Here is a 21,880-nt window from a genome sequence, read left to right on the forward strand (position 1 = left end):
TTAAGCCTGACCAGGCGGTGGTGCAGTGAATAGAGCGTCAGCCTGGGACGCAGAGGACCCAGGTTCGAAACCCCAAGGTTGTGCCGGTTTGAGTGTGCGCTCACTAGCCTGAGCCCAAGGTCCCTGGCTTGAGCAAGAGGTCACTGGTGGCTGGAGCCTCTCAATCAAGGTTCATATGAGAAAGCAATCAATGAACAACCAAGGTGCCACAATGAAGAACTGATGCTTCTCAAGGAAGCATCTCTCTCCCTCTTTGTCCCTTCCTTTGTCTCTTTCTCTCACCAAAAAAAAAAAAAGAAAACATTAAAAAGTATAAAAAAATAAAGAAAACATCCCAGAAATAGAAGCCCTGTGCACATTTTGGCATGTTCCTTCACGCCAGAGGATAAATGGAGATTTTGTTTACTGACGTGATCTATACTCTAGTGTACATGTGTAAACGTACAATCAGTGTTCAGCTCACACTGCACATGCACTTTGATACTTTGTCCCGCCCACTCCTCAAAGCACAGACTTCCAAAATGATTCCTTTAATTGAATTTACATTACACACAGAATGACCCAGCTTTCCTAGCTTGGCAGAGAACAGCAGAAAATGGAGTAAAGGATAGCCAGAGGAAAAGAAAGATGATTACTCCAGTAGAACCCTCTGGGAATGGGCTGATCTGGATTCCCAAATTATCAGGATAAGCTAGTGGTTTTCCCCCAGTGACAAAGCACCAGACCTTTTTTTTTTTAAATGATGACTTTTACTTCCTTAAATGGAAGTCAGTGTTTTATACTCAACTCCACCTTCTGACTTCAAGATCAGTGGCTGTAACAGTTCCCTGGAGGCTCTGAGTACATCAGTATAGCATCTACAATGAGACACTCTGGGGTCACTGAAGTAGCCAGGGGCTGATCACTTGAGCACGGAATGCCCCTAGCATGCACTGCTCTGCATTCTTGCATAAGTTTTGTCTAGTTCTGCTGCCTTTCCATTGCCGTCAGTTAGTCATTTGACACACACTTACTGACAAGCTGTAATCCAGAGACTCTGTTGAATAAAACACAATCCCTTTGCTCAAAAAATATACACACTAGCCTGGAAAAAAAAAAAGCATGTGAACACAATGTAGATGGTGCCATAGCAATGAGAGTTATCACAGGATGAGTGAGAACATAAAAACAAGGAGGAAATTAACTCTGCCTGGGGGTTGGTGATCAGGGCAGGTGATGTTTGATATGGGACATGGGGGATGACTTGGAATTCATTCAGCTCCCAGGGAGGGCTCATGTTACTGACTTAAGTGAGACAGACAGAGCTCCACAGACCAAAGCAACAGCCTCTGTGGGCTAGTTGAAATCGCAGGCTTCGACCAGCCCTTCTATTTTTGACTTGCCACGGCCTAGAGCATATAATTAGCTTATTATTACTGTGTGTAAAATAAGAATTCAAAGGCTCAGAACGACTTCCCTGAGGGCTCCACTGGCTTGCTCACCCCTACTCCAGGAAAGCAGGAATCCTGCTCCCTACCATCTCTCTGTGCCCACGAAGGTGCACTGCCCATAACTATCGTATATTTCCTGAGTAAATGAAGAGCTTTTGCTCCCCTTTCTGTGGTGCTTTTCAATCCCCCAGGCCCACCCCCATCCTGGCTGCATTCAGCTCAGTGGGAGATGTCATTTTATAGGAATAAAAGCCAATCTCCTTCCTGGATTTTAAAAGTGTGGCTTCCACCTATAGAGACAATAGACCCACAGAGATGAGCAGATGTGGACAGACGGGTAACAAATAACTGATTTGAACACATTTGCCCACTAAAAAAAAAGCATGTGGGAAGGGCAAACCAACAACAGGATGTTTCCCAGGGTTAGTGATGCCTGTATCATGTCAGGGTTGTTTACTCTCACACCCACATCGCCAGATTTACTACCCGGAAGAGCAAAGCAAACTCGAACCCTCAGCAGCCTGAGCGAACCAAAAGACAGGGCTCGGGTCCCAGCTGCCTCTTCCCTCTCTGATCCTCAGTCCTCTGGACTGGAGGACAGCTTCTCCAGCTTGGCCTCAGAGCCCCTGGGTGGTGAGGACAGATACACAGACAGCTATCCATCCCCCGGCTATTAACAACATTCCCAGCCCTTGAGTTTGCCCACACATTTATGGCTGACTCATTTTATTCTATTGATTCACTCATTTATTAACCCACATGAATATCCAAGACAGAACATCCTCTTCTCTTTAAGTCTTCATTTCTGACGCAGGGGGTTAAGGCAATGAAAGACATTCTCAGCACCAGCTCCATACCGGGCTGGACTGGGAAGATGAAAACAGCCAAGGGACAGTGCTGTCTGGAGGCCAATACTCATCAAAAGTAGTAGACCTAACAGGGCGGTGGCGCAGTGGATAGAGTGTTGGACTGGGATGCGGAGGACCCAGGTTCGAGACCCTGAGGTCGCCAGCTTGAGTACGGGCTCATCTGGTTTGAGCAAGACTCACCAGCTTGAGCCCAAGGTCGCTGGCTCGAGCAAAGGGTCACTCAGTCTGCTGTAGCCCCTGGGTCAAGGCACATATGAGAAAGCAATCAATGAAAAACTAAGATGCTGCAATGAGGAACTGATGCTTCTCATCTCTCTCCCTCTCTGTCCCTCTCTCTGACTCTGTCACAAAATAAAATCTTCTTAAAAAATTTTTTTTAAGTAGTAGAGAGGTAAAGGTCTCAGAACCAGGGAAGTGGTAAAAAAACGCTAGACAGTGATGATGACAAGCACCATGGTAACTATTATGGAGCAAATGGAGGCAGCAGGGAACATGAGAACGCATGTAATCCAGTCCACGCAGAGCATGCGGTGCAAGGGGGCCCATGGCGTTAGTGGGTGGGCAGGTCTGGAATGAAGGGGAAAGTGACAGAACTAAAAATGCTGACCTAGGAAAGAGCCACAAACAGGACCAAGGTGCAATTCTAGAAGGTCACAGAACAAAAGTAGCGGGAATAAAACACATGCTGCTCAGTAAAACCCAGTGTCCTCACTGTGGCCTGCAAGGCTGGCCATGCTCGGGGTCCTGCCCCCGACCCCACCTCCCTGCACACTGGGGGCCACGGGCCACCTTGATTTCTGTCCTCTTGCTCACTCCTTCTCTTCTTTACATTTAAAAAATTGAAATATTATTCATATAGCATAGAATTCATCTCTTTTGTGAACTGTACCCTTTAGGCAGACAATTCATTGCTTTTTATTATACTCACAAGTTTGTACAACCATCACCCTGTCTAGTTCCAGAACACTTCATTACCCCAAAAGGAGACCTGTACCCATTAGCTGTCACTCCTCATCCCCCGTCTGTCCCCCCCCTCCCCAACCAACCACTAATCTGCTTTTTATCTCCATGGATTTGCTTGTTCTGGAAACTTCAAGTAAACGGAATCCTACAGTGTGTGACCTTTCATGTCTGGCTTCTTTCACTTAGCGCAATGGTTTTGAGGATCATCCACACTGTAGCATGAATCAGTACTTCATTCCTTTGTACGTCTGAATAATATTCCATTGCATGAATGAACCACATTTTGTCTATCCATTCATCAGTTGGTAGACATTTGGGTGGTTTCCAGTTTGGGGTTATGGTGAAAAATGCCACAGTGAGCATCCATGTACAGGTTTTTGTATGGACATGTGTTTTCATTTCCCTTGGGTGTATACTAAGGAGTGGAACTGTTAGGTTTAACCTTCTCAGGAACTGACTTGCCACAGTGGCTTGTACCACTTTCCATCCCCACCAGAGGGTTCTGATTCTCTACCTTCTCACCAACACTTGTTATTACAGCCTTTTGGTATGTGGGACGTGGTATCCCACTGGGGATTGATTGGCATCTTCCTGTTATTTGTGACGTTGAGCATCTTTTCATGTGTTTATCGACCATTTGCAGATCTTCTCTGGAGATATGTCCATTTAAAGTCCTTGACCATTTTTTAGTTGGGCTGTTGTTTTGTTTTTGTTTTGTTATTGTTCAGCTGTAAGAGCTCTTTATACATTCTGGACACCAGACCATTATCATATATTTGACTTGAGGGCCTTCCTTTTCATTGGCTTACTCTTTACCGAGATATCCGTATGTCCAGGTCCTTCTCATTCAGGTCTCCCTTTAGTGTCACCTCTTCTTTCTCCCCAGACCAGCCTTGCTAACGGTGGCTTCCCTGCAGTCTGTCTGCAGCCATTGCTTCATTTACTTTCTTTTTTTTTTTTTTTTTTTTTTTTTATTTATTTACAGGGACAGAGAGAGAGAGTCAGAGAGAGAGATAGATAGGGACAGACAGACAGGAATGGAGAGAGATGAGAAGGATCAATCATCAGTTTTTCATTGCAACACCTTAATTTGTTCATTGATTGCTTTCTCATATGTGCCTTGACCGTGGGCCTTCAGCAGACCGAGTAACCCCTTGCTTGAGCCAGCAACCTTGGGTCTAAGTTGGTGAGCATTTTTTATTTGCTCAAGCCAGATGAGCCCGCGCTCAAGCTGGCGACCTCGGGGTCTCGAACCTGGGTCCTCGACATCCCAGTCCAACGCTCTATCCACTGCGCCACCGCCTGGTCAGGCTACTTTCTTGATTGTGATCACCTCCTAAAATGATCTCACTTGACAGCTTGTCTGTTATCTGTCCCTGCAGTTCAAACAGAATGTAAAGACTGTGACTTAGATCACTCAACTTCCCCAGGACCCAAAGTTCCTGCCATGTAGTATGTCCTTGGTTTAAATTTGTTGGATGAATGAGTAATTACAAATTGCCAAAGAAGAAAGTAAGTTAGTTTCTGGAATCAAGCACATGGCAGTAGGTTTTGTGAAATCAGGAACAGAGCAAGTGGCATCCAATTCAGGGCTGCAAGAGTTCTCTCAGGGTGTACACAGGCCCTCCTCTGTGGGCAGGGGGCCTGAGGGCATGTGACCGCCTGGGCTCACACAGGGGCTGCCCAGAGCTTGGCTCCTCTCACTTCTCCCCGGAAGCCCCGACGTGACCCAGAGGGGTCCCTGGCCTGCCTGAGGCTGCAGCTTCCTTCACTTGTAAACCATGAACAATATGCTCCATTCTATAGTCAGTGCAGAGTTACAGCCAAAAAAGGGAAGAAAACTACTTCTGGGTCAGAAGAGATGACCTCCAAGGGACATCCTTTCAGACAAAAGCAGTGAAGTCAGAATTTTACACAGGGAGGTCTTGGCCAGTTGGCTCAGTGGTAGAGCATCAGCCTGGTGTGTGGATGTCCCGGGTTTGATTCCCGGTCAGGGCACAAGTGTCCATTGTCCATTGCTTCTCCACACCACCTCCCCTTGCTCCTCTCTTTCTCTCTCTCTCTCTTCTCTTCCTCTCCTGCTGCCAAGTCTTGATTAGAGTGAGTTGGCCCCAGGCACTGAGGATGGCTCCATGGCCTCCACTTCAGGTGCTAAAAAGTGGCCCCAGTTGTAACGGGGCAAGGGCCCCAGGTGGGCAGAGCATCGCCTCCTAGTGGGCTTGCTGGGTAGCTCCCAGTCAGGGCTCATGCAGGAGTCTGTCTCTGCCTCCCCTTCTCTCACTAAATAAAAAAAAAATTTTTAAGGAAATAAATAAACAAGAATTTTACACAGGGAAGGATAAAGGCGTTTGAATTATAGAGTATTGCTCCTCAGAGATCATCAAAGGTTTTCCACTTCAACAAAGGCAGAAAAATGACCTCTGAGCTGTGTATATTCCCACAAATAAGACACCAGCCAGAGGCACAAGCATCCTTAGCGCTCAAAAAAAGAGCTTGTGAAACGTTGTTAGGAGAGTAGATCCTAACAGTTCTCATCACAAGGAGAAATTATTTTTTCTTTTCTTTTTATTGCGTCTAATCAGATGATGAATGTTAGCTGAACCTATTATGGTACTCATTTCACAGTACATACATGAAAACTAAATCATCATGCTGGATACCTTAAAGTTATACAATGATATATGCCAATTATTTCTCAATAAAACTGAAAAGGAGAAAAAAAAAGAGCTTGCCTGTGGTCTTCCCTCCTTGTTTCAAAAGAATTTCAGCAGCCTGTGTCAGAAAGCAGCAGGGCGTCAAGAGTGGGGCCAGGAACACAGGCCCCGGGTGAGGAACACTGCTCAGCCCCCTGTGCAGCCCTGGGCCAGCGCCTTTACGACTCTGAGCTTCAATTTCCCCATCTATGAAATGGAAATAACAACAAGGCCTGCCACACTAGGTCTTGGTGTTAATCATGATTAGAGGACTGTAGCTGGCAAAACAGTGGCTTCAAAGATGTCTGCATCCTAATCTGCAGAACCTGTTACTATGTGACCCAACAGTGGCAAAAGGGACTCTGCCGATGTAATTAACAATCTCAACATGAAGAGATGATTCCAGATGCCCCAGGCGGACCCACAAGCATCACTGAAGGGAGAAGAGGGAGGGAGGAACATCAGAACCAGAGAGATGCACTGTGAGAAGGACTCAACCTGCCATTGCAGACCTGGATGACAGAGGAAGGAGCCATGAACCAAGGGATGCAGGCGGCCCTGAGAAACCGAAAAAGGCCTTGAAACAGATTTTTCCTTTGAGCCTCCAGAAGGAACCAGCCCTGCTGACACCTTGATGTTTGCCCAGTGAGAATGATCTGGGCTGTTGAACCCCCAAACTATAAGATGATGAAATTATGTTGTTTTAAGCCACTACATGTTTGTGTAAATGTGTTACAGCTGCCATAGGAAATTCATACAATGACATCAGCACAATGCCGCGCACAATAAAGCTTCAGTGCTTACCATTATATTTTTTGTTAGTTTGTTTATTTTTTTCAGAGACAGAGAGAGCGTCAGAGAGAGGGATAGACAGGGACAGACAGACAGGAACAGAGAATTGATGAGAAGCATCAATCATCAGTATTTTGTTGCGACACCTCAGTTGTTCATTAATTGCTTTCTCATATATATATATGTGTGTATATATATATGTGAATATATATATACACACACACGCTTTAACCGTGGACCTTCAGCAGACCGAGTAACCCCTTGCTCAAGCCAGCGACCTTGGGTCCACGCTGTTGAGCTTTTGCTCAAACCAGATGAGCCCACACTCAAGCTGGCGACCTCAGGGTCTCGAACCTGGGTCCTCCGCATCCCAGTCCGACACTCTATCCACTGCACCACTACCTGGTCAGGCTTACCATATTTTTTAAAGTATTATTACCTATTATTGGCAAAACACACAAATACATAGAAGATAAAATAAGAATAAATGTACAAGAAAAATAATGAGACAGATGAACATAAACTAAGTCCAGAGCTAAAACAGGATCTAAAGCAGGAGTCCCCAAACTACGGCCTGCGGGCCGCATGCAGCCCCCTGAGGCCATTTATCCGGCCCCGCCCCACTTCCGGAAGGGGCACTTCTTTCATTGGTGGTCAGTGAGAGGAGCATAGTTCCCATTGAAATACGGGTCAGTTTGTTGATTTAAATTTATTTGTTCTTTATTTTAAATATTGTATTTGTTCCCGTTTTGTTTTTTTACTTTAAAATAAGATATGTGCAGTGTGCATAGGGATTTGTTCATAATTTTTTTTTATAGTCTGGCCCTCCAACGGTCTGAGGGACAGTGAACTGGCCCCCTGTGTAAAAAGTTTGGGGACCCCTGATCTAAAGCAAGTTAATTTCAAAATGCACTGATGAAATAAAATCAAAATGCTGAAATCACAGTCCTCCCTTCAGACACAGGCCTCTGAGACCTATCCCTGCTGAGGCCACTGAGCTGAATCTGAAAAGCCAATCGCATAAAATTAAATCAGTGAGGAATGCAGCCATGCGGAGGCTCTGGGCAGCAGACCAGGGCCAGAGGCGAGTGCGGGTGGGACATTAGTCAGGGAGCCTGGTGCCTACATCAGGGGACTGGAGCTCATCTATATTCACTCATCAATTCCACAAATACCTGGGGAGAAGGCCAGGTACTGTTCTAGGTGCTGACAGTAGAGCAGAGAAGCGTACCAGGATTCAGGCCCCACGCCAGTAGCTGACTCTAACAGGGAGATAGATGACAAACAGGTACGTGAATGCTCATGTGCATATAACTGAGGGAACTGGTAAGTGCTACAGCCCATGACTTGGAACCTCACAAGAGAGCTACACACTGGGGGGGAAAAAAAGAGATTAGGACTGGCTAACCATGAGGGGTGGGATTCTCTACTGATGATTCTGCTATCAGAGTGACAAATCCCTCTTTTCAGGACCTCACCGTGGAACTGAAGAAACAGACAAGCACACAGCAACTGCACAATGTGGTGGCATCACAAAGGCAAGGAAGGTGTCTGGGCAGAGGGGACAGTCACACCGGGCTTTGGAGGACACATAGAAGTCCCCAGGAAAGCAAAATGATGAGGGCAGTGCAGGACTGTCCACAAATCTTAAGAAAGGGGGAGGGGAGGGTTGCAGAGTACAGGGGGACAGCTGGGAACCTTGGACACAGATCTGGGTCCAACGTCCAGTTTTTCCACTTCCTGTGCCATCTCAAGCAAGTAACTTTTGATTCTCCAAGGAAACCATCAGATTCCTCGTCAGTAAAGTGGGGATAACTCCTACTTACAGTATCTCTGTCCTCATTCCTTCCAAACCCCTCAAGAATGAGAGAAGTTCCGGATGAGGTGATACATGCGAAGCATCCACAAAGTGCCTGGCATTCAGGCATCCATGAGGTCCGAATCCCATGTGTTGGGGACGTGCCTTTGGGGCGGGGTTTAGCTAATGATCATCTGTTGGGAACATTTCCCCACGTGTACTGGAACTGACCTCGAAAGGAGGACACAGCCAAGAGGCTGAAACCCAGAATTAAACCAAAGAGTTTACTAAGGGAACTCATGGGCAGCTTGGGCAGCAGCAAGATGATGGATCTCTACATCCAAAAGGGGATGGGGACTTGATAGATGTGGCCTCCAGGAAGATAGATAGCTTGTAGCCAATGAGCTTGTGCTTGCTAAGAGCTATATATTCTGGCCCTGGCCAATTGGCTCAGCGGCAGAATGGCCTGGCATGTGGATGTCCCGGGTTTGGTTCCTAGTCAGGGCACACAGAAGAGGTGCCCATCTGCTTCTCTACCCCTCCCCCTATCATTTCTCTCTCTCTTTCTCTCATCTTCCCCTCCTGCAGCCATGGCTCCATTGGAGCAAAGTTGGCCCCTGGCACTGAGGATAGCTCCATGGCCTCCACCTCAGGTGCTAAAAAATGGTTCCAGTTGCAATGAAGCAAGGGCCCCAGATGGGCAGAGCATCGCCCCTAGTGGGCTTGCTGGGTGGATCCCAGTCGGGGCACATGCAGGAGTCTGTCTCTGCCTCCTCCCTCTCACTAAAATTAAAAAAAAAAAAAAAAAGGGCCACATATTCCAAAGTCTACCCTTCCCTGGATGACCTGGAAGTCACTGAAAGAAACTTGCTTCTTAAGATGGCTCTGGTTACAGCAAGCACTAGAAACTATTTTGCCTAATAGCATCCCACCATAAGGAGCATCCATGTCATCTCTAAGTGTTTGAATCACATGGGCAAAAGCTAGAAAACATTCTTAAAGGGAGAGAAGTTGATGCAACCTGATGTGTAGCTTAGAAAGCCACCTCTAGCCTGGACTGCATGTTCACTGGAGTCAGGGAAAGTGCCCAACTTCGCGCTCAGCTTAGGGCTTGGCACACAGTAGGCACGCAACAAATGTCTTGCAGAAGGAAATATCACGAACAGGGGTGGAGCCCTGGGAAACACCCACACTGAAGGGGCATGAAGGGAAAGGAGAACCAGCAGAAGGAAGTGAAAATAAGAGAGATAAGAGACAGACTGAGAACAGAGGGAGCACTGCAGGGCAGAAGCAGGGGGAAGGAAATTCTATTTTCGGTAAGCAGAGGTCACTGACAAATGCTTCAGAGAGGTAAAGTGGAACAAAGACTAAGAAATGCCACTAAATTTGGCAACCAGAAGATAATTATTCATGGGTAAGCAGGCGGACATATCTATATGACCCACAAGCAATACTTTCAAAAAATTTGTGTTAACTCTTAAAGATTTTCAAGAATCAAAAACTCAATTCAATTCAACTAACTGAACACTTTTTCTGAACAAGGGACATTCTACTTACCAGGAAGATGAACATCTAGCAACCTGCCCCACATGAGATGTGCCCACCAACTCAAAAGCATGCATAAGTATCACCAAGAGCCAATCCAAAAGAGAGCTCTCAGAAGCCCCGGTACTTTATGGCACAAACCATGCAGTGTGACTCAGGAGCTCCGGGTAATATGTGTGTGGGAAGAGAAGGCAATGGGAGAATGAATGTTGCAGAAAACTATGAAGGCAATAACTCAATAACCCTTCAGAGTTCTACTTAAAAATCACAGCCCAACAATGTTTCTGGAACAAAGCCAACACTCCAGCAATATTTGCTAAATGCAAAACAGACAGACTGTTTAGCGCTTTACAATGTTCAAAGCACTGCCACAGATTCAAAGCTTCCTTTTGACCTCATATTTCCTTAGACCCACAAGACAATTTCTCCCTTCCCCTTGTCACTCAAATTTCTGAAATCCATGTGTGTGTGAAACAAGAGGGAAAAAGATTCCAAGTGCAGAACAACATGATACTCAGTGCCAATTGTACATGTGTTGTACTGACACACAGGCAGAGCCGCGGACAGCAAGTCTATCTGCCTCAGACCATGGAATCTCACCCCCTTCTTCTGGTAGTGGCAAAGATTCTCAACTTGACCAAACTCTAGTCAGGCGCTTTTGAGCTCTTTCAACAGGTTTTAACTTGTGGACTTGTGTGTTCATCTCTGCATTATCTGATTTTAGCAACAGTCCTGTTATGCCAGAATCCCCCATATTCCATATCTGATTGATCATCCTTGATAGCTGAACCTGTTCACCATCCTCCACCATTCCTTGGATACCTGATCACCCTGGACTGCCTTTAGCAAGAATATTGTTAGGTTGCTTTAGCCAGAATATCCCTTACCCCTGATATTTCTTCTTGGTAATTTTCCATCTACTGACCCCCACCCTGCTCCTGGACTATAAATTCCCACTTTTCCTTGTTGTATTTAGAGTTGAGCCCGATTTTTCTCCCCTACTGCAAAATCTCATTGAAGTGGTCCCAACACCTATCACAACAGTCCCCCTGAATAAAGTCTGCTTACCATTCTTTAACAAGTGTCAGAATAAATCATTTCTCTTTAACAGTAAACACACCCCCATTTTCCTTATGAACCAGCACACTGCCACTCTCAGTACCTAGTAAGGCTGACCTCATCCTAGAGGGGAATCACCCAGGCCCATGTGAACACATTTTGATACTCTTCCTGATGTAGCACAGACCAGACAAGGGAGCTGCAAAAGAGAAGAGAGTGCAGCCAAGAAGGGCCCTTTTCAACCCCTTTCTAAACATCTATGTTAAAAAGCTGAGCAACCTCTCCTGATATAACTTCTTTGTGTGGATCTTACTATCTCCAGTGACAGCCCATTCTAACTTGAAGACAGTTTTTCATCACATGAATCCAAAATCTATCCCTGAAATTTCTAACTGGTCCTCTTCTACCACATGGGGTTGAAGAAGTTCACATCTTCCAAATGACGGTCTTTCAAACATCTGAAGGTAACACTCCTGTCCCTTTGAGGTGTCACCCCTCCAGGTTAAATATGCCCAATTTCCTCAGTCATCTCACATGAGAGGTTTTGAATTCCTTGCCCAACTGGATTCTTCTCTTTTAGCCTGTTACCAGCTGTCTACCCTGGTGACTATGGCCAAGACTCTTTTAGCTGGAAATGATAAAGAGCTCAATCAAGATGGTTCAAAGAAAAGACAAATTCAGTTGGCTGGATCCAAGATTTTAAGCCATGTCATCTGGTCTCCATTCCTCATCTTTGGGTCTGTTCCTGAGTTTTCAGACATGTTCTCTCTCCAAATGGGTCCTGTAAACACCAAGCCTTCACTATGCTCACAGCTCTTAAATCCAGAGAAAGATAAAGGAATTCTTTCCCAAGAACTCTATCCAAAGTCTCAAAGATAAATCTGAGTGGCTTGACTCGAGTCACATGGGCCCAACCCTAAACCAATCAGTTAACAGAGGAAATAGCTTACTCTGATTGGCCAGGTCTGGATCATATGCTCTCCCAAGGGGGAGAGGCGGAGTCAGACACACTGGAACTGTATTGGCTGAGCAGGATTACTGTGAAATAGGAGGGAGAAGCTCCCCTAAAGGATGGGATGCTGAATTCACATCTCTCTGTGAGTGATGGTTTGAGCTGAACACTACAGGTTTACCAGAGCATCATAGGAATATCATCATCTTTACCGAGACGAGACTATCATCTAGCCAACATCACAGGGCAACTACTCCAAATCAAGCTTCATGCTAACAGTACCCCCTATGAATGCATCTTTTCTGGTAACCGCCCCACACATCAAATTTATTTCAACTTACAATTTATGTGCAACACTTTCCAAGAAGGTGCTACATCAATAGCCACATTTATTGAGCACTAACTCTATACAACACAAGTTTTATATGTATCATGTCAATTTATACTCACAATAACCCTGAGCACCATGTGTAATCATTATCTGCATCATACAAACAAGGAAACAGAGAATCTGGGAGATCTGCCTAAGGTCACACAGCATAAGGACACAAGTCAAGGCAAGACACCTTGGCTCCACCACTGATGCTCATAACAGATTAGCTTTAAAATTTGCACCAACAGAAAATTGGGTTCATTCCCAGATGCCTGGATTCTTTCCAAAATAAAACTGCTTACAATGGAGTACTTTGGAATCCATCAATAGAGGAACTGTTAAACAATGTTACATTTATATGAGAGAACATCATGTAGCCACTTTAAATACTGGGCAATGACAATAAAACATCAGCTCCTTGAGGACAGGGGCCTCCTCTGTTTCTACATTTATTCTCAGTGCCTATAAACAGTACCCTCAGAGTAGCCAGTCCTGTTCATCGGAAGGAAGGAGATAAGAAGGGAGGGGAGGGGAAAGGCCTGACCTGTGGTGGCGCAATGGATTAAGTGTCGACCTGGAATGCTGAGGTCTCCGGTTCATAACCCCGGGCTTGCCCGGTCAAGGCTCATAAGGGAAGCAACTACTATGAGTTGATACCTCCTGCTTCTCCCCTCTCTCTGTATCTCTGTATCTCTCTCTCACTCAAGGCACATACAGGAAACAACTACTACGAGTTGATGCTTCCCGCTTCTCCTCTTTCTCTCCTCTATCTAAAAATCAAATAACAAAAGAAGAAAACTAATAAAAAAATAAAAACAAATAAAAAAAGGAGAGAATGAGGCCCTGGCCGGTTGGCTCAGCAGTAGAGCGTCGGCCTGGTGTGCGGGGGGACCGGGTTCGATTCCCGGCCAGGGCACATAGGAGAAGCGCCCATTTGTTTCTCCACCCCCTCCTCCTTCCTCTCTGTCTCTCTCTTCCCCTCCCGCAGCCAAGGCTCCATTGGAGCAAAGATGGCCTGGGCGCTGGGGATGGCTCCTTGGCCTCTGCCCCAGGTGCTAGAGTGGCTCTGGTCGCGGCAGAGCGACGCCCCGGAGGGGCAGAGCATCGCTCCCTGGTGGGTGTGCCGGGTGGATCCCGGTCGGGCGCATGCGGGAGTCTGTCTGACTGTCTCTCCCCGTTTCCAGCTTCAGAAAAATACAAAAAAAAAAAAAAAAGGAGAGAATGAATTAAGAAATGAACAAATGAATGAACAAATTTCTGCATAGTAAAACTATATATGATTTTTATTCTCTCTTTTTCTTTAGTCTTGGTTTCTAAACATTCTACAGATAACAAGTATTTCATATAAGATGCATAAACAGAACAAGATTTCATAGATAGCTCAAGCCACTGCCTCATCACACGTATGTGATCTGTAAGCCATTTCTGCTTCGATCAGAGAGATCATATACCCAGCTAATCTGGCAGGTTGCCCTTTCCTGCAACCTTTGTCAGCTGAGCCCTAGCTCCTCCTGCCTCCCAGTGGCTCTGCCAGGAGAACCAGAGACCCTCCGGCAGCTCAATAACCATTTCCTCCCCATCAGCTCCACCCTCCCACCTCTCTGGTGCCGTCAGACCACATACACTACTCCAACACTGATTAAATTCCACCAATAAGATAACAACCATAGTAATTAACATTTATGGAGCACTTACTATGTCCTAGGTGCCATGGACTTGCTTCCTTACTCTTCCTAATGACCACATTATAGAAGAAGGATGACCAAGGATGGCCAGGTGGGTAACTGACCTGCTCCAGATCACATGACTGACAAGTACTGAAACCCTTGCATCCAATGTAGCTCAAACATTTCTTTTTTTTTTTTTTTCATTTTTCTGAGGCTGGAAACAGGGAGAGACAGTCAGACAGACTCCCGCATGCGCCCGACCGGGATCCACCCGGCACGCCCACCAGGGACGATGCTCTGCCCCTCCGGGGCGTCGCTCTGCCGTGACCAGAGCCACTCTAGCGCCTGAGGCAGAGGCCACAGAGCCATCCCCAGCGCCCGGGCCATCTTTGCTCCAATGGAGCCTTGGCTGCGGGAGGGGAAGAGAGAGACAGAGAGGAAAGCGTGGCGGAGGGGTGGAGAAGCAAATGGGCGCTTCTCCTGTGTGCCCTGGCCAGGAATCGAACCCGGGTCTTCCGCACGCTAGGCCGACGCTCTACCGCTGAGCCAACCAGCCAGGGCCCCAATGTAGCTCAAACATTTCATTACTGTGCTAACCATCTCTTACCATGCACCGAGTATCTACTGGATATGGACCTGAATCAAAGTCTAATGCGTGGTGATCTGATGCCTACTGCATGCAAACCTAGGGCCTAGCACCTACTGTGGACTAACCTAGCGTTGAGTGCCTACTGCGTGCTGAGCTGGGGCACACAGAACAGAAAGCACAATGTCATCATAAATGCTATAAGAGTAAAAAACAATGACATAAAGTAATAGTAATAATAGCCAATGTGCATCAGGAGCTTGTGCTCTCATTTTAGGTGTTATATTTCTAGCCCTCCCAGTCACCCTCAGAGGTAGGGACTGTCAGGATCTCCATTTTACAGACCAGAAAACTGAGGCACAGAGTAAGAAATGTCCTTGCCCAAGGCCACACAGTAAGCAAGAGGCAGAGTTCAGATGAGAAGCTAAAGCTTTTCTGATTCCAAAGTATCCTGAAATAAAAAAGGGCTCGTACTAGGCTGGGTGGGTGGCTGCATCCTAGATGGATAGAGACAGAGAAGAGGAATTCCAGCTGGGGGAAACCTCCAAAATCCAAGTCCTGAAGACTGGGAATGTTAGAATGTTCGTGTCAGGCTGCAAGTGTACACAAAAGGGTATTGGGAGCTGCCAGGCAGGAGATATGGGCAGAGACAAACTGAATGGAATGCCAATCAGATGGCCTATGCTTTAATTCAGTGGGCAGAGGGGAATCACAGAAGGTTAATGAGCAGAGGAGTGACTTGATTAGAGATGCGCATTAGGAAGAGTTCATCTAGTGGTGGGAGGGGAGTTAGAATGAATATAAGACAAGAAAGAGCAAGGGCTAAGAGACAGTTGCAGTAAAAGGGTGGGGGTGAGGGGCAACAGAGTTGTTTTTGGTTTGGCCCTCTTCTAGAAGCAGTACCCACCACCATCCCCCACACTCTTCCCCTCCCCCCACTGTCTCCTGGTTTGGGAGTTGGGTGTGGCTGTCCCTCTCCCACTGCAAGAGTGGGCAAGACACAGGTCTAGCCAGCCAGAGTCCCAGGGACTGGTTCAGGATGGGCCAAGGAGAGCCTGTCCATCTGGAGACTTCCAAAATCATTGGCAAAGGGGCTCTCTCTCCCATCGGGATGGCTGTGCCCAGCGCCTGGAAGCTGGGGCAGCTGGTGGCCATCTGTATCATCGCTCAGGGAGGATATACCCTCCTGACCACAGGAAAGGCGATAAAGGAAAAAAGCAGAGCTGGGAGAAGGAGGAGCAGGGGCTGGAGTTTGGGCAGCTTCGCCTGCAGTTAGCACTTCCCCTGGACTTCCCAGCCATGGAAGCTACAAACAGATTTTTTTGTTTAATCTGCATAGGGCTTCTCTCACTGAACCTGAAAGATCTCTGACCACCCACACAGACTTAAGCATGGGGCAGACACAATAGCAGAGATGGTGACAGAGCAGTTAGCGCGGAAGCGGGGGGGGGGGGGGGGGGGGGGGGCAGACATGCTCATGCATCAGAGGAACCAGTGCAGGGCCACAGAGGCTCCAAATCCTGCCAGCAGAAAGAAAAAGGAGAGGAAGGCCCAGTGCCTTTCCAGATAGGCGACCTTCCAGGAAACAGCTGCAGTGGTCAAAAGGCTGGGTCTGTGGGCTGAGGAGAGATGAGAGAGGGACGCTGGACAGGCAGATTCCATTCTGGAAAATGCTAGGGAAGGACAGGAGAAGGAAGACAGTAGTCAGAGAGGAAAAGGAAGGAGAAGGAGAGTGCTTCAGAGAGGTAATGACATAAAAGGGACTGTCCAGGAGAGAACCAGGAAGAAGCCCTCACTTCCATCCCTGCAGCCCCAGTGAGGGAGGCAGAGACCGGGCGCACTTTCCAGACCTCCAAGTCCTCTGTGCACCTTGTGATGTTTGGGAAAAGGGGAAGCCTGTTCTAGAGGGGACCCTCAGGCCTGTCAGGATACCTGGCTGGGAATTAAGGCCACAAAGAGCCCTCCCTGCATCATATAAGTGGGCAAACATGTCTTTTTTAACTGCAAACAGTCCCACGAGCCCTAATCAGAACCTGCTGTACCACTGAAGAAGACTTGTGGCTGAAGATGAGAATCTAAACCACTTCCTTAGAGTGATGAGGCCAAAGAGCATGGTCCTGGAGCCAGTTTTGCTGTGTGATCTCGGGAAAGTCACTTAACCTCTCTGGGCCTTGGTTTACACATCTGTGGAAGGGAACAATCTCAGTAACAAAGACAAGGCATGCCAAGTGCAGTGACTAATGTATAAAATTACTAGCTGATGCTCCAATTCTTTTGTCACTGGGTTATGAGGACACAGCAGGGGGAAGGAACTGGCTTTTCCGAGAGGAACAAGTACAGACACAGCACCCATAACTCGCCTATACATTTGTCCAACAGATGGATGGGGAAGGAAGGCAGACTTCCCCAGCCCAAACAGACAGAGCCTTCAGATACCATGGTCCATTCATAAGATCAACAAGCAGCAGGGAAAAAGCATTTTTAGTTCCCCCACCAGACGCTCCCCCACTCCCATCCCTGTGCTTGGGGGAAGGGTCAGAATAGAAAACCACAAAGCCCAAGGGAGGAAGGAAGTGTTCTCTGACCCAAGCAAGCCCTTCCAGCTTTGCAGACCCAATGGCCAGGAGCATCTGTTAGGAATCTATTAACAGGATGGTCTGTCTTCCCCAGGTCACCTTCTCCTACTTGGTGGGGAGAACAATAGCTTCAGAGGCGGAACCCAGTCTGATGAGGGGTGGGATGAGGGATGGCCAGCAGGAGGAAAGAAACTGCTAGTTTACTGGCCCCAAGTTCAGGGAGGAAGAAAGCTGGCCTGTGAGACAAAGCTTCAGAGCTGGCAAGGCAAAAATACTGCTGAATCTCCTAGCTGTGCACCAAATCAGGGGAAAGTCAAGAGTTTGTGCTTATTCTATTGCAAAAGCATTCACCACAATGGAAAGGATAAAAGTGGTTGAAACAGGGCTCCTGAGTCAGAGGCCTGGGTCCAAATCCTGACACCATCAACTCTTTACAAGGGACCCTGTGCGCCTTATTATGAAAGTGAGTTGTTAGAGCAGTTTATGCAACTGATATTTTAAACCACTTCTTTACAAATGCAATGAGTGAATGTCTAGAAACAGCTCTCAGGGAGACATTTTAGTTGGAAAAACATTTTTTTTTTTTAAATCTAGTACCACCCAGCCCATAGCATTCTCTTCATAAATATTCTTTGAATTAGACTAAATGGAAAATATCATTTGATTACAGAAGCAGTTAAGGGAAGGAACAATCATGCAATGCTTGGCACAATTTTCTGCTTTTATTTAGTTCACAAACGACCATGTACTGTAGTTTGTATAGGCATGGTCCTGAGTGCCTGACAAACATTGGCTCACTAATACTCACAACAGCCCTCCAAGATTACAGGCACTGAGAGGTTAAGAAACTTGCTCCAACCCACACAGCCAGGAAATGGGATTCAGACCCACCCACCATGCTGGCTCAGAGTCCCTGCCTTAACCTTCAGGCTGCACTGTCTTTGTCTGAATATATCTGTTTCCAAGTTAGAGACCAGAAGTCAGAGAACACCCGCTCTCCAAACTCAGCTTTAAAGGGTCCTATCACCAATAATGCTGAGCCTCTGCCTCTAATAAGGGGTTCACGGTTATACACACGTCTTCTTTTTTTTTTTTAATGATTCAACACACACCAGGGAAGTGCACAAAGTTTAAAAATCTTAAGTATTTTGCTTAATGATTTCTTACATATGTGTACACCTCTGTATCCACCACCACCCCCCCGGGCCACATTGTTATGCAGAACGTTTCCACCCGCACCCAGAGCCTTTCATGTGCCCCCTCCCTGTCAGTGGCTACTACCCCAAAATGTGGCCATTATTCTGACTTTTCAGACTTCAGATTAGCCTTGCCTCTCTTACAATGTCATATCAATAGAATCACATGGGGAATGCTTTCATATCTGGCTATTTTTCAAATAAAAAACACATACATAACCCACATACTGACAATGATTGTGGCTCTTGCAGTAAGCTCCAGGATTTTTATTCTGACTCAATGACCGATCATCAAAGCGGAAGACGGGAGAGCTGAACACTGGCATTTGGAACCTTGCGAGTTAACTGTAGAAAACCAGTGATCCGCAGGGATCAAAGGAGCTGTCCCGCCTGGAGAGCATACTGCGGAGCAAGGAAGCCAGGAGGTCACCTCTGGTTGCTTTGAACGTCCAAAGCAGGGAAGCCTTTATGAGGCTTTAAAACGCTCAAACCTGGTTTCTCCAGCGCCAGAGGCACCAAAGGTGGCCACAGGCTCCTCCCATGTTAGCCTTTGCCACTCCTCCCCCAGACGTTGACAATTTCCTCAAAGATCAGGAATTCCCCCAAAAGGCTCATCTCCTACCTGTGCACTGTTGGATGAAGTCCTGATATTCCGCTCCCTGCTCGCCGGGGACGATGATGGAGCCGTCATATTTAAAAGTCACCCTTGGGATTGGAAGAAGAAAAAACACACACACATCAGCGTTGGTAGCTGCCTGGTGCCGAGCTTCCAGCAGGACAATCTAAAAGATGCTCTGGCTGGGGAGAAGCCAGCGCTGGCTTTCCACGCTGTCCTGGGTTAAGGCTGCGAAAGACAGCACAGCAGGACCCTTAATCCGTCCCGTCTGGAAGACGGCTCAGTGCACCAAGGCCCCTTGCGAGCTCGGGCCGCGGGGCCTGGAGAGCAATGGAAAGTTCCTCACCAGATGACGGCCGAGCCGTCGTCGCGCACCAGGTTGTACGCCTCTCGGCAAGCCTCTTTGTCGATCTTGGTGGCCATCGCCGAGGAGCCTCAGTGGAGACACTCTGTCCAAAGAGACCGAGCGCGCCCCAGGCCGGCCGCAAGGATCGGAGCGCGGCACGGACTCGCGGAAACCTGGTGGAGACGGCGGCGGCGAGAGCGAAGAGAGCTTGAGAGAGTTCCAAGCTCCCAGCACCTCCGCAGCTGCGAGTGCTAGGGAGCGCGCGCCTGGACCAAGGCCGCGCAGCCCCGCCCCCCGGTTGCACCGCCCAGATTCCCCTCGTCATTGGCCGCGGGGCCTGGAGGGCGGGGCACCTTTACCCGTTCGCGGCCAATCTCAGCCCCGGCGGGTTGCGCAACTCCGCAGTGGCTGCTGAAGAGGGGGTTCTTCCTCCTCCCTCTCAATCCTCCCGCCTTCCCTTCTCTCTCCCTCTCTTCCCTTCATCTCTCTCTTCTCCCTCTTCCTCCCGCTCCTCTCCTCCTCTCCTCCCAATCCCGTGCCCGTTCTCCAACAGCCCAAACCCCTTCCCCCATTTCCTCCTCCCTAACCTCTCTTCCTCCTCCTCTCCCCTTCTCTATTCGCTCTCCCTTCTCCCCCTCCTTGTTTTTTCCCCTTTCTTCTTTCCCCTTTTCTCCCCTCCTCTCTCTTTCTAGCTTCTGCCCTTCTCCCCCTACCTGTAGTATTTCCTCCGTCTCCTCTTTCCAGCGTCTTCCTCTCCCCTCCTTCTTTCCTCTCATTATCCCAACCCCCAACTCCTTCCTCCTCCTCTTCCTCCGTTCCTGCTCCCCTCCCTTCTCTTCCCTTCCCTTCCTTCCTCTTCCCTTCCCTTCCTTCCTCTTCCCTCCCCCACCTTACATCTCCCTCGTCTTAATTCCCCCTCTTCCCTCTTCGCTTACTCCCCACCCAGAGCTGCAGAGCTCCACAGGAGACCTACAAGTGGGTGATTTCATGCAACAAACCAAAGGAGACAGCCCCGCCCCCACCCCAGTGTTTGGCTCCGAGATTTCTGGGTGGGGAGGAATTGGAAGGAATTAAGCATTTTAAATATGAGGGATAAAAAGTGGATTGCTTCCAAAACGCTGGTGGGATCACTGTTTACTTTGTGTTCTGATTATTTGCATTCAGGTCTTATCTCCCCCTTTGGGTTCCTCTGAGTGCAAGAACTGACTCATTCTGTCTTCCTCATTTCTTTACTGACTCACTCATTCATTCCCTCATCTAGTCCTTCCACAAAGACCAATTAACAGAATCAAGGCAGGTAAAAAGATGTGGACCCTGGAGATCTGCCTCTTGAATTGCATCCAGCACTGCCACTTTCTAACTGTGGGTCCTTGGGCAAGCCTCAAAAACTCTGAGATTACTTTCCTGGAATGAAATAATACAAGCACTGATACTGTAGGTTTGTTGAAATTGAAATATATGTAAACAAATATATTAGATATTTAATAAAGGTCATCGCTGTTGGTTACTAAGTAATTAAAATAAATCCTAAATAGAAACCCAAAAGGTCAGGGACAAGGTCCAATTAATAATAAAATTCTCGCCTCTGGCCAGTAGGCTCCGTAGATAAAGCGTTGGCCTGGCATGCAGATGTCCCTGGTTTGATCCCTGCTCAGGGCACAAACAAGAAGGGACCATCTGCTTCTCTTCCCCTCCCTCTTGCCATTCTCTCTCTCTTCCCCTCTCACAGCCAGTGGCTTGATGGTTCAAGCAAGCGAGTATGGCCCGGAGTACTGAGGACAGCTCTGTTGGAGCTCATCAGCTTCAGGCACTAAAAGTAGCTCAGTTCCAGAGCATTGGCCCTAGATGGAGTTGCCTGGTAGATCTTGGTCAGGGCGCATGGGGGAGTCTGCCTCATTATCTCCCCTCCTCTCACCTAAAAAAAATAATAATTAAAAATAAAATTCTCAGTGGCAAACAAACCAAAAAGTCAATCAGTAATCAATGGGTGGATGGGACCACATTTCCAGGAAAGTAGGAGTGGGTGTCACTATTTGTGGCTGTTCTAATAATCAAATAGACATAAGACAGTTTAACAAGAGAAAATAATCAAATTTAATATATATATATGCATGGTATTGGTCAAATAAGTTTGTAAATATGATATATATGTTTGTTCGCTTATAGTTTGCATTGGATATGAGGGACAGGCTATAAGCAGGCAGGGTCCTTATAGCCTAAGGTTTAGTTTTAAGACTAAGCTTTTTCCCACGCCCTTGACTGTTGCAGGATAGGGGGTGGTACACTCTTATGCGGAATCCCATTTATGCCTCAGATAAGTGGCTTTGTATCAGAGTCTTCCTTGTTTGTATATTGGATTAAAGGTTTTGATTTCTATACTATAAAATGGGGCAGAGGAGCCCATGCTGGAGGAGAGCAG

General features: G+C 47.3%; 1 protein-coding gene across 2 annotated transcripts in view; it reads right to left on the reverse strand.

Moving 5' to 3' along the window:
- COTL1 (coactosin like F-actin binding protein 1) overlaps nucleotides 1-21,880 on the reverse strand; it is a 53,283-nt gene that overhangs the window by 27,396 nt on the left and 4,007 nt on the right. Inside the window, exons 2-3 of one of the 2 annotated variants that reach the window (XM_066242439.1) lie at nucleotides 19,462-19,634; nucleotides 19,122-19,204 (exon numbers count right to left, since the gene is read on the reverse strand). In XM_066242439.1, coding sequence (XP_066098536.1) covers nucleotides 19,122-19,204; nucleotides 19,462-19,538 — 160 coding nt within the window. In that variant the 5' untranslated portion in view covers nucleotides 19,539-19,634. Of the gene's footprint in view, nucleotides 1-19,121; nucleotides 19,205-19,461; nucleotides 19,751-21,880 lie in introns of those variants that run through there. The other variant, XM_066242438.1, reaches the window with a different exon arrangement.

This window comes from Saccopteryx bilineata, chromosome 9 (assembly GCF_036850765.1).
Source record: "Saccopteryx bilineata isolate mSacBil1 chromosome 9, mSacBil1_pri_phased_curated, whole genome shotgun sequence".
Classification (NCBI taxonomy): domain Eukaryota; kingdom Metazoa; phylum Chordata; class Mammalia; order Chiroptera; family Emballonuridae; genus Saccopteryx; species Saccopteryx bilineata.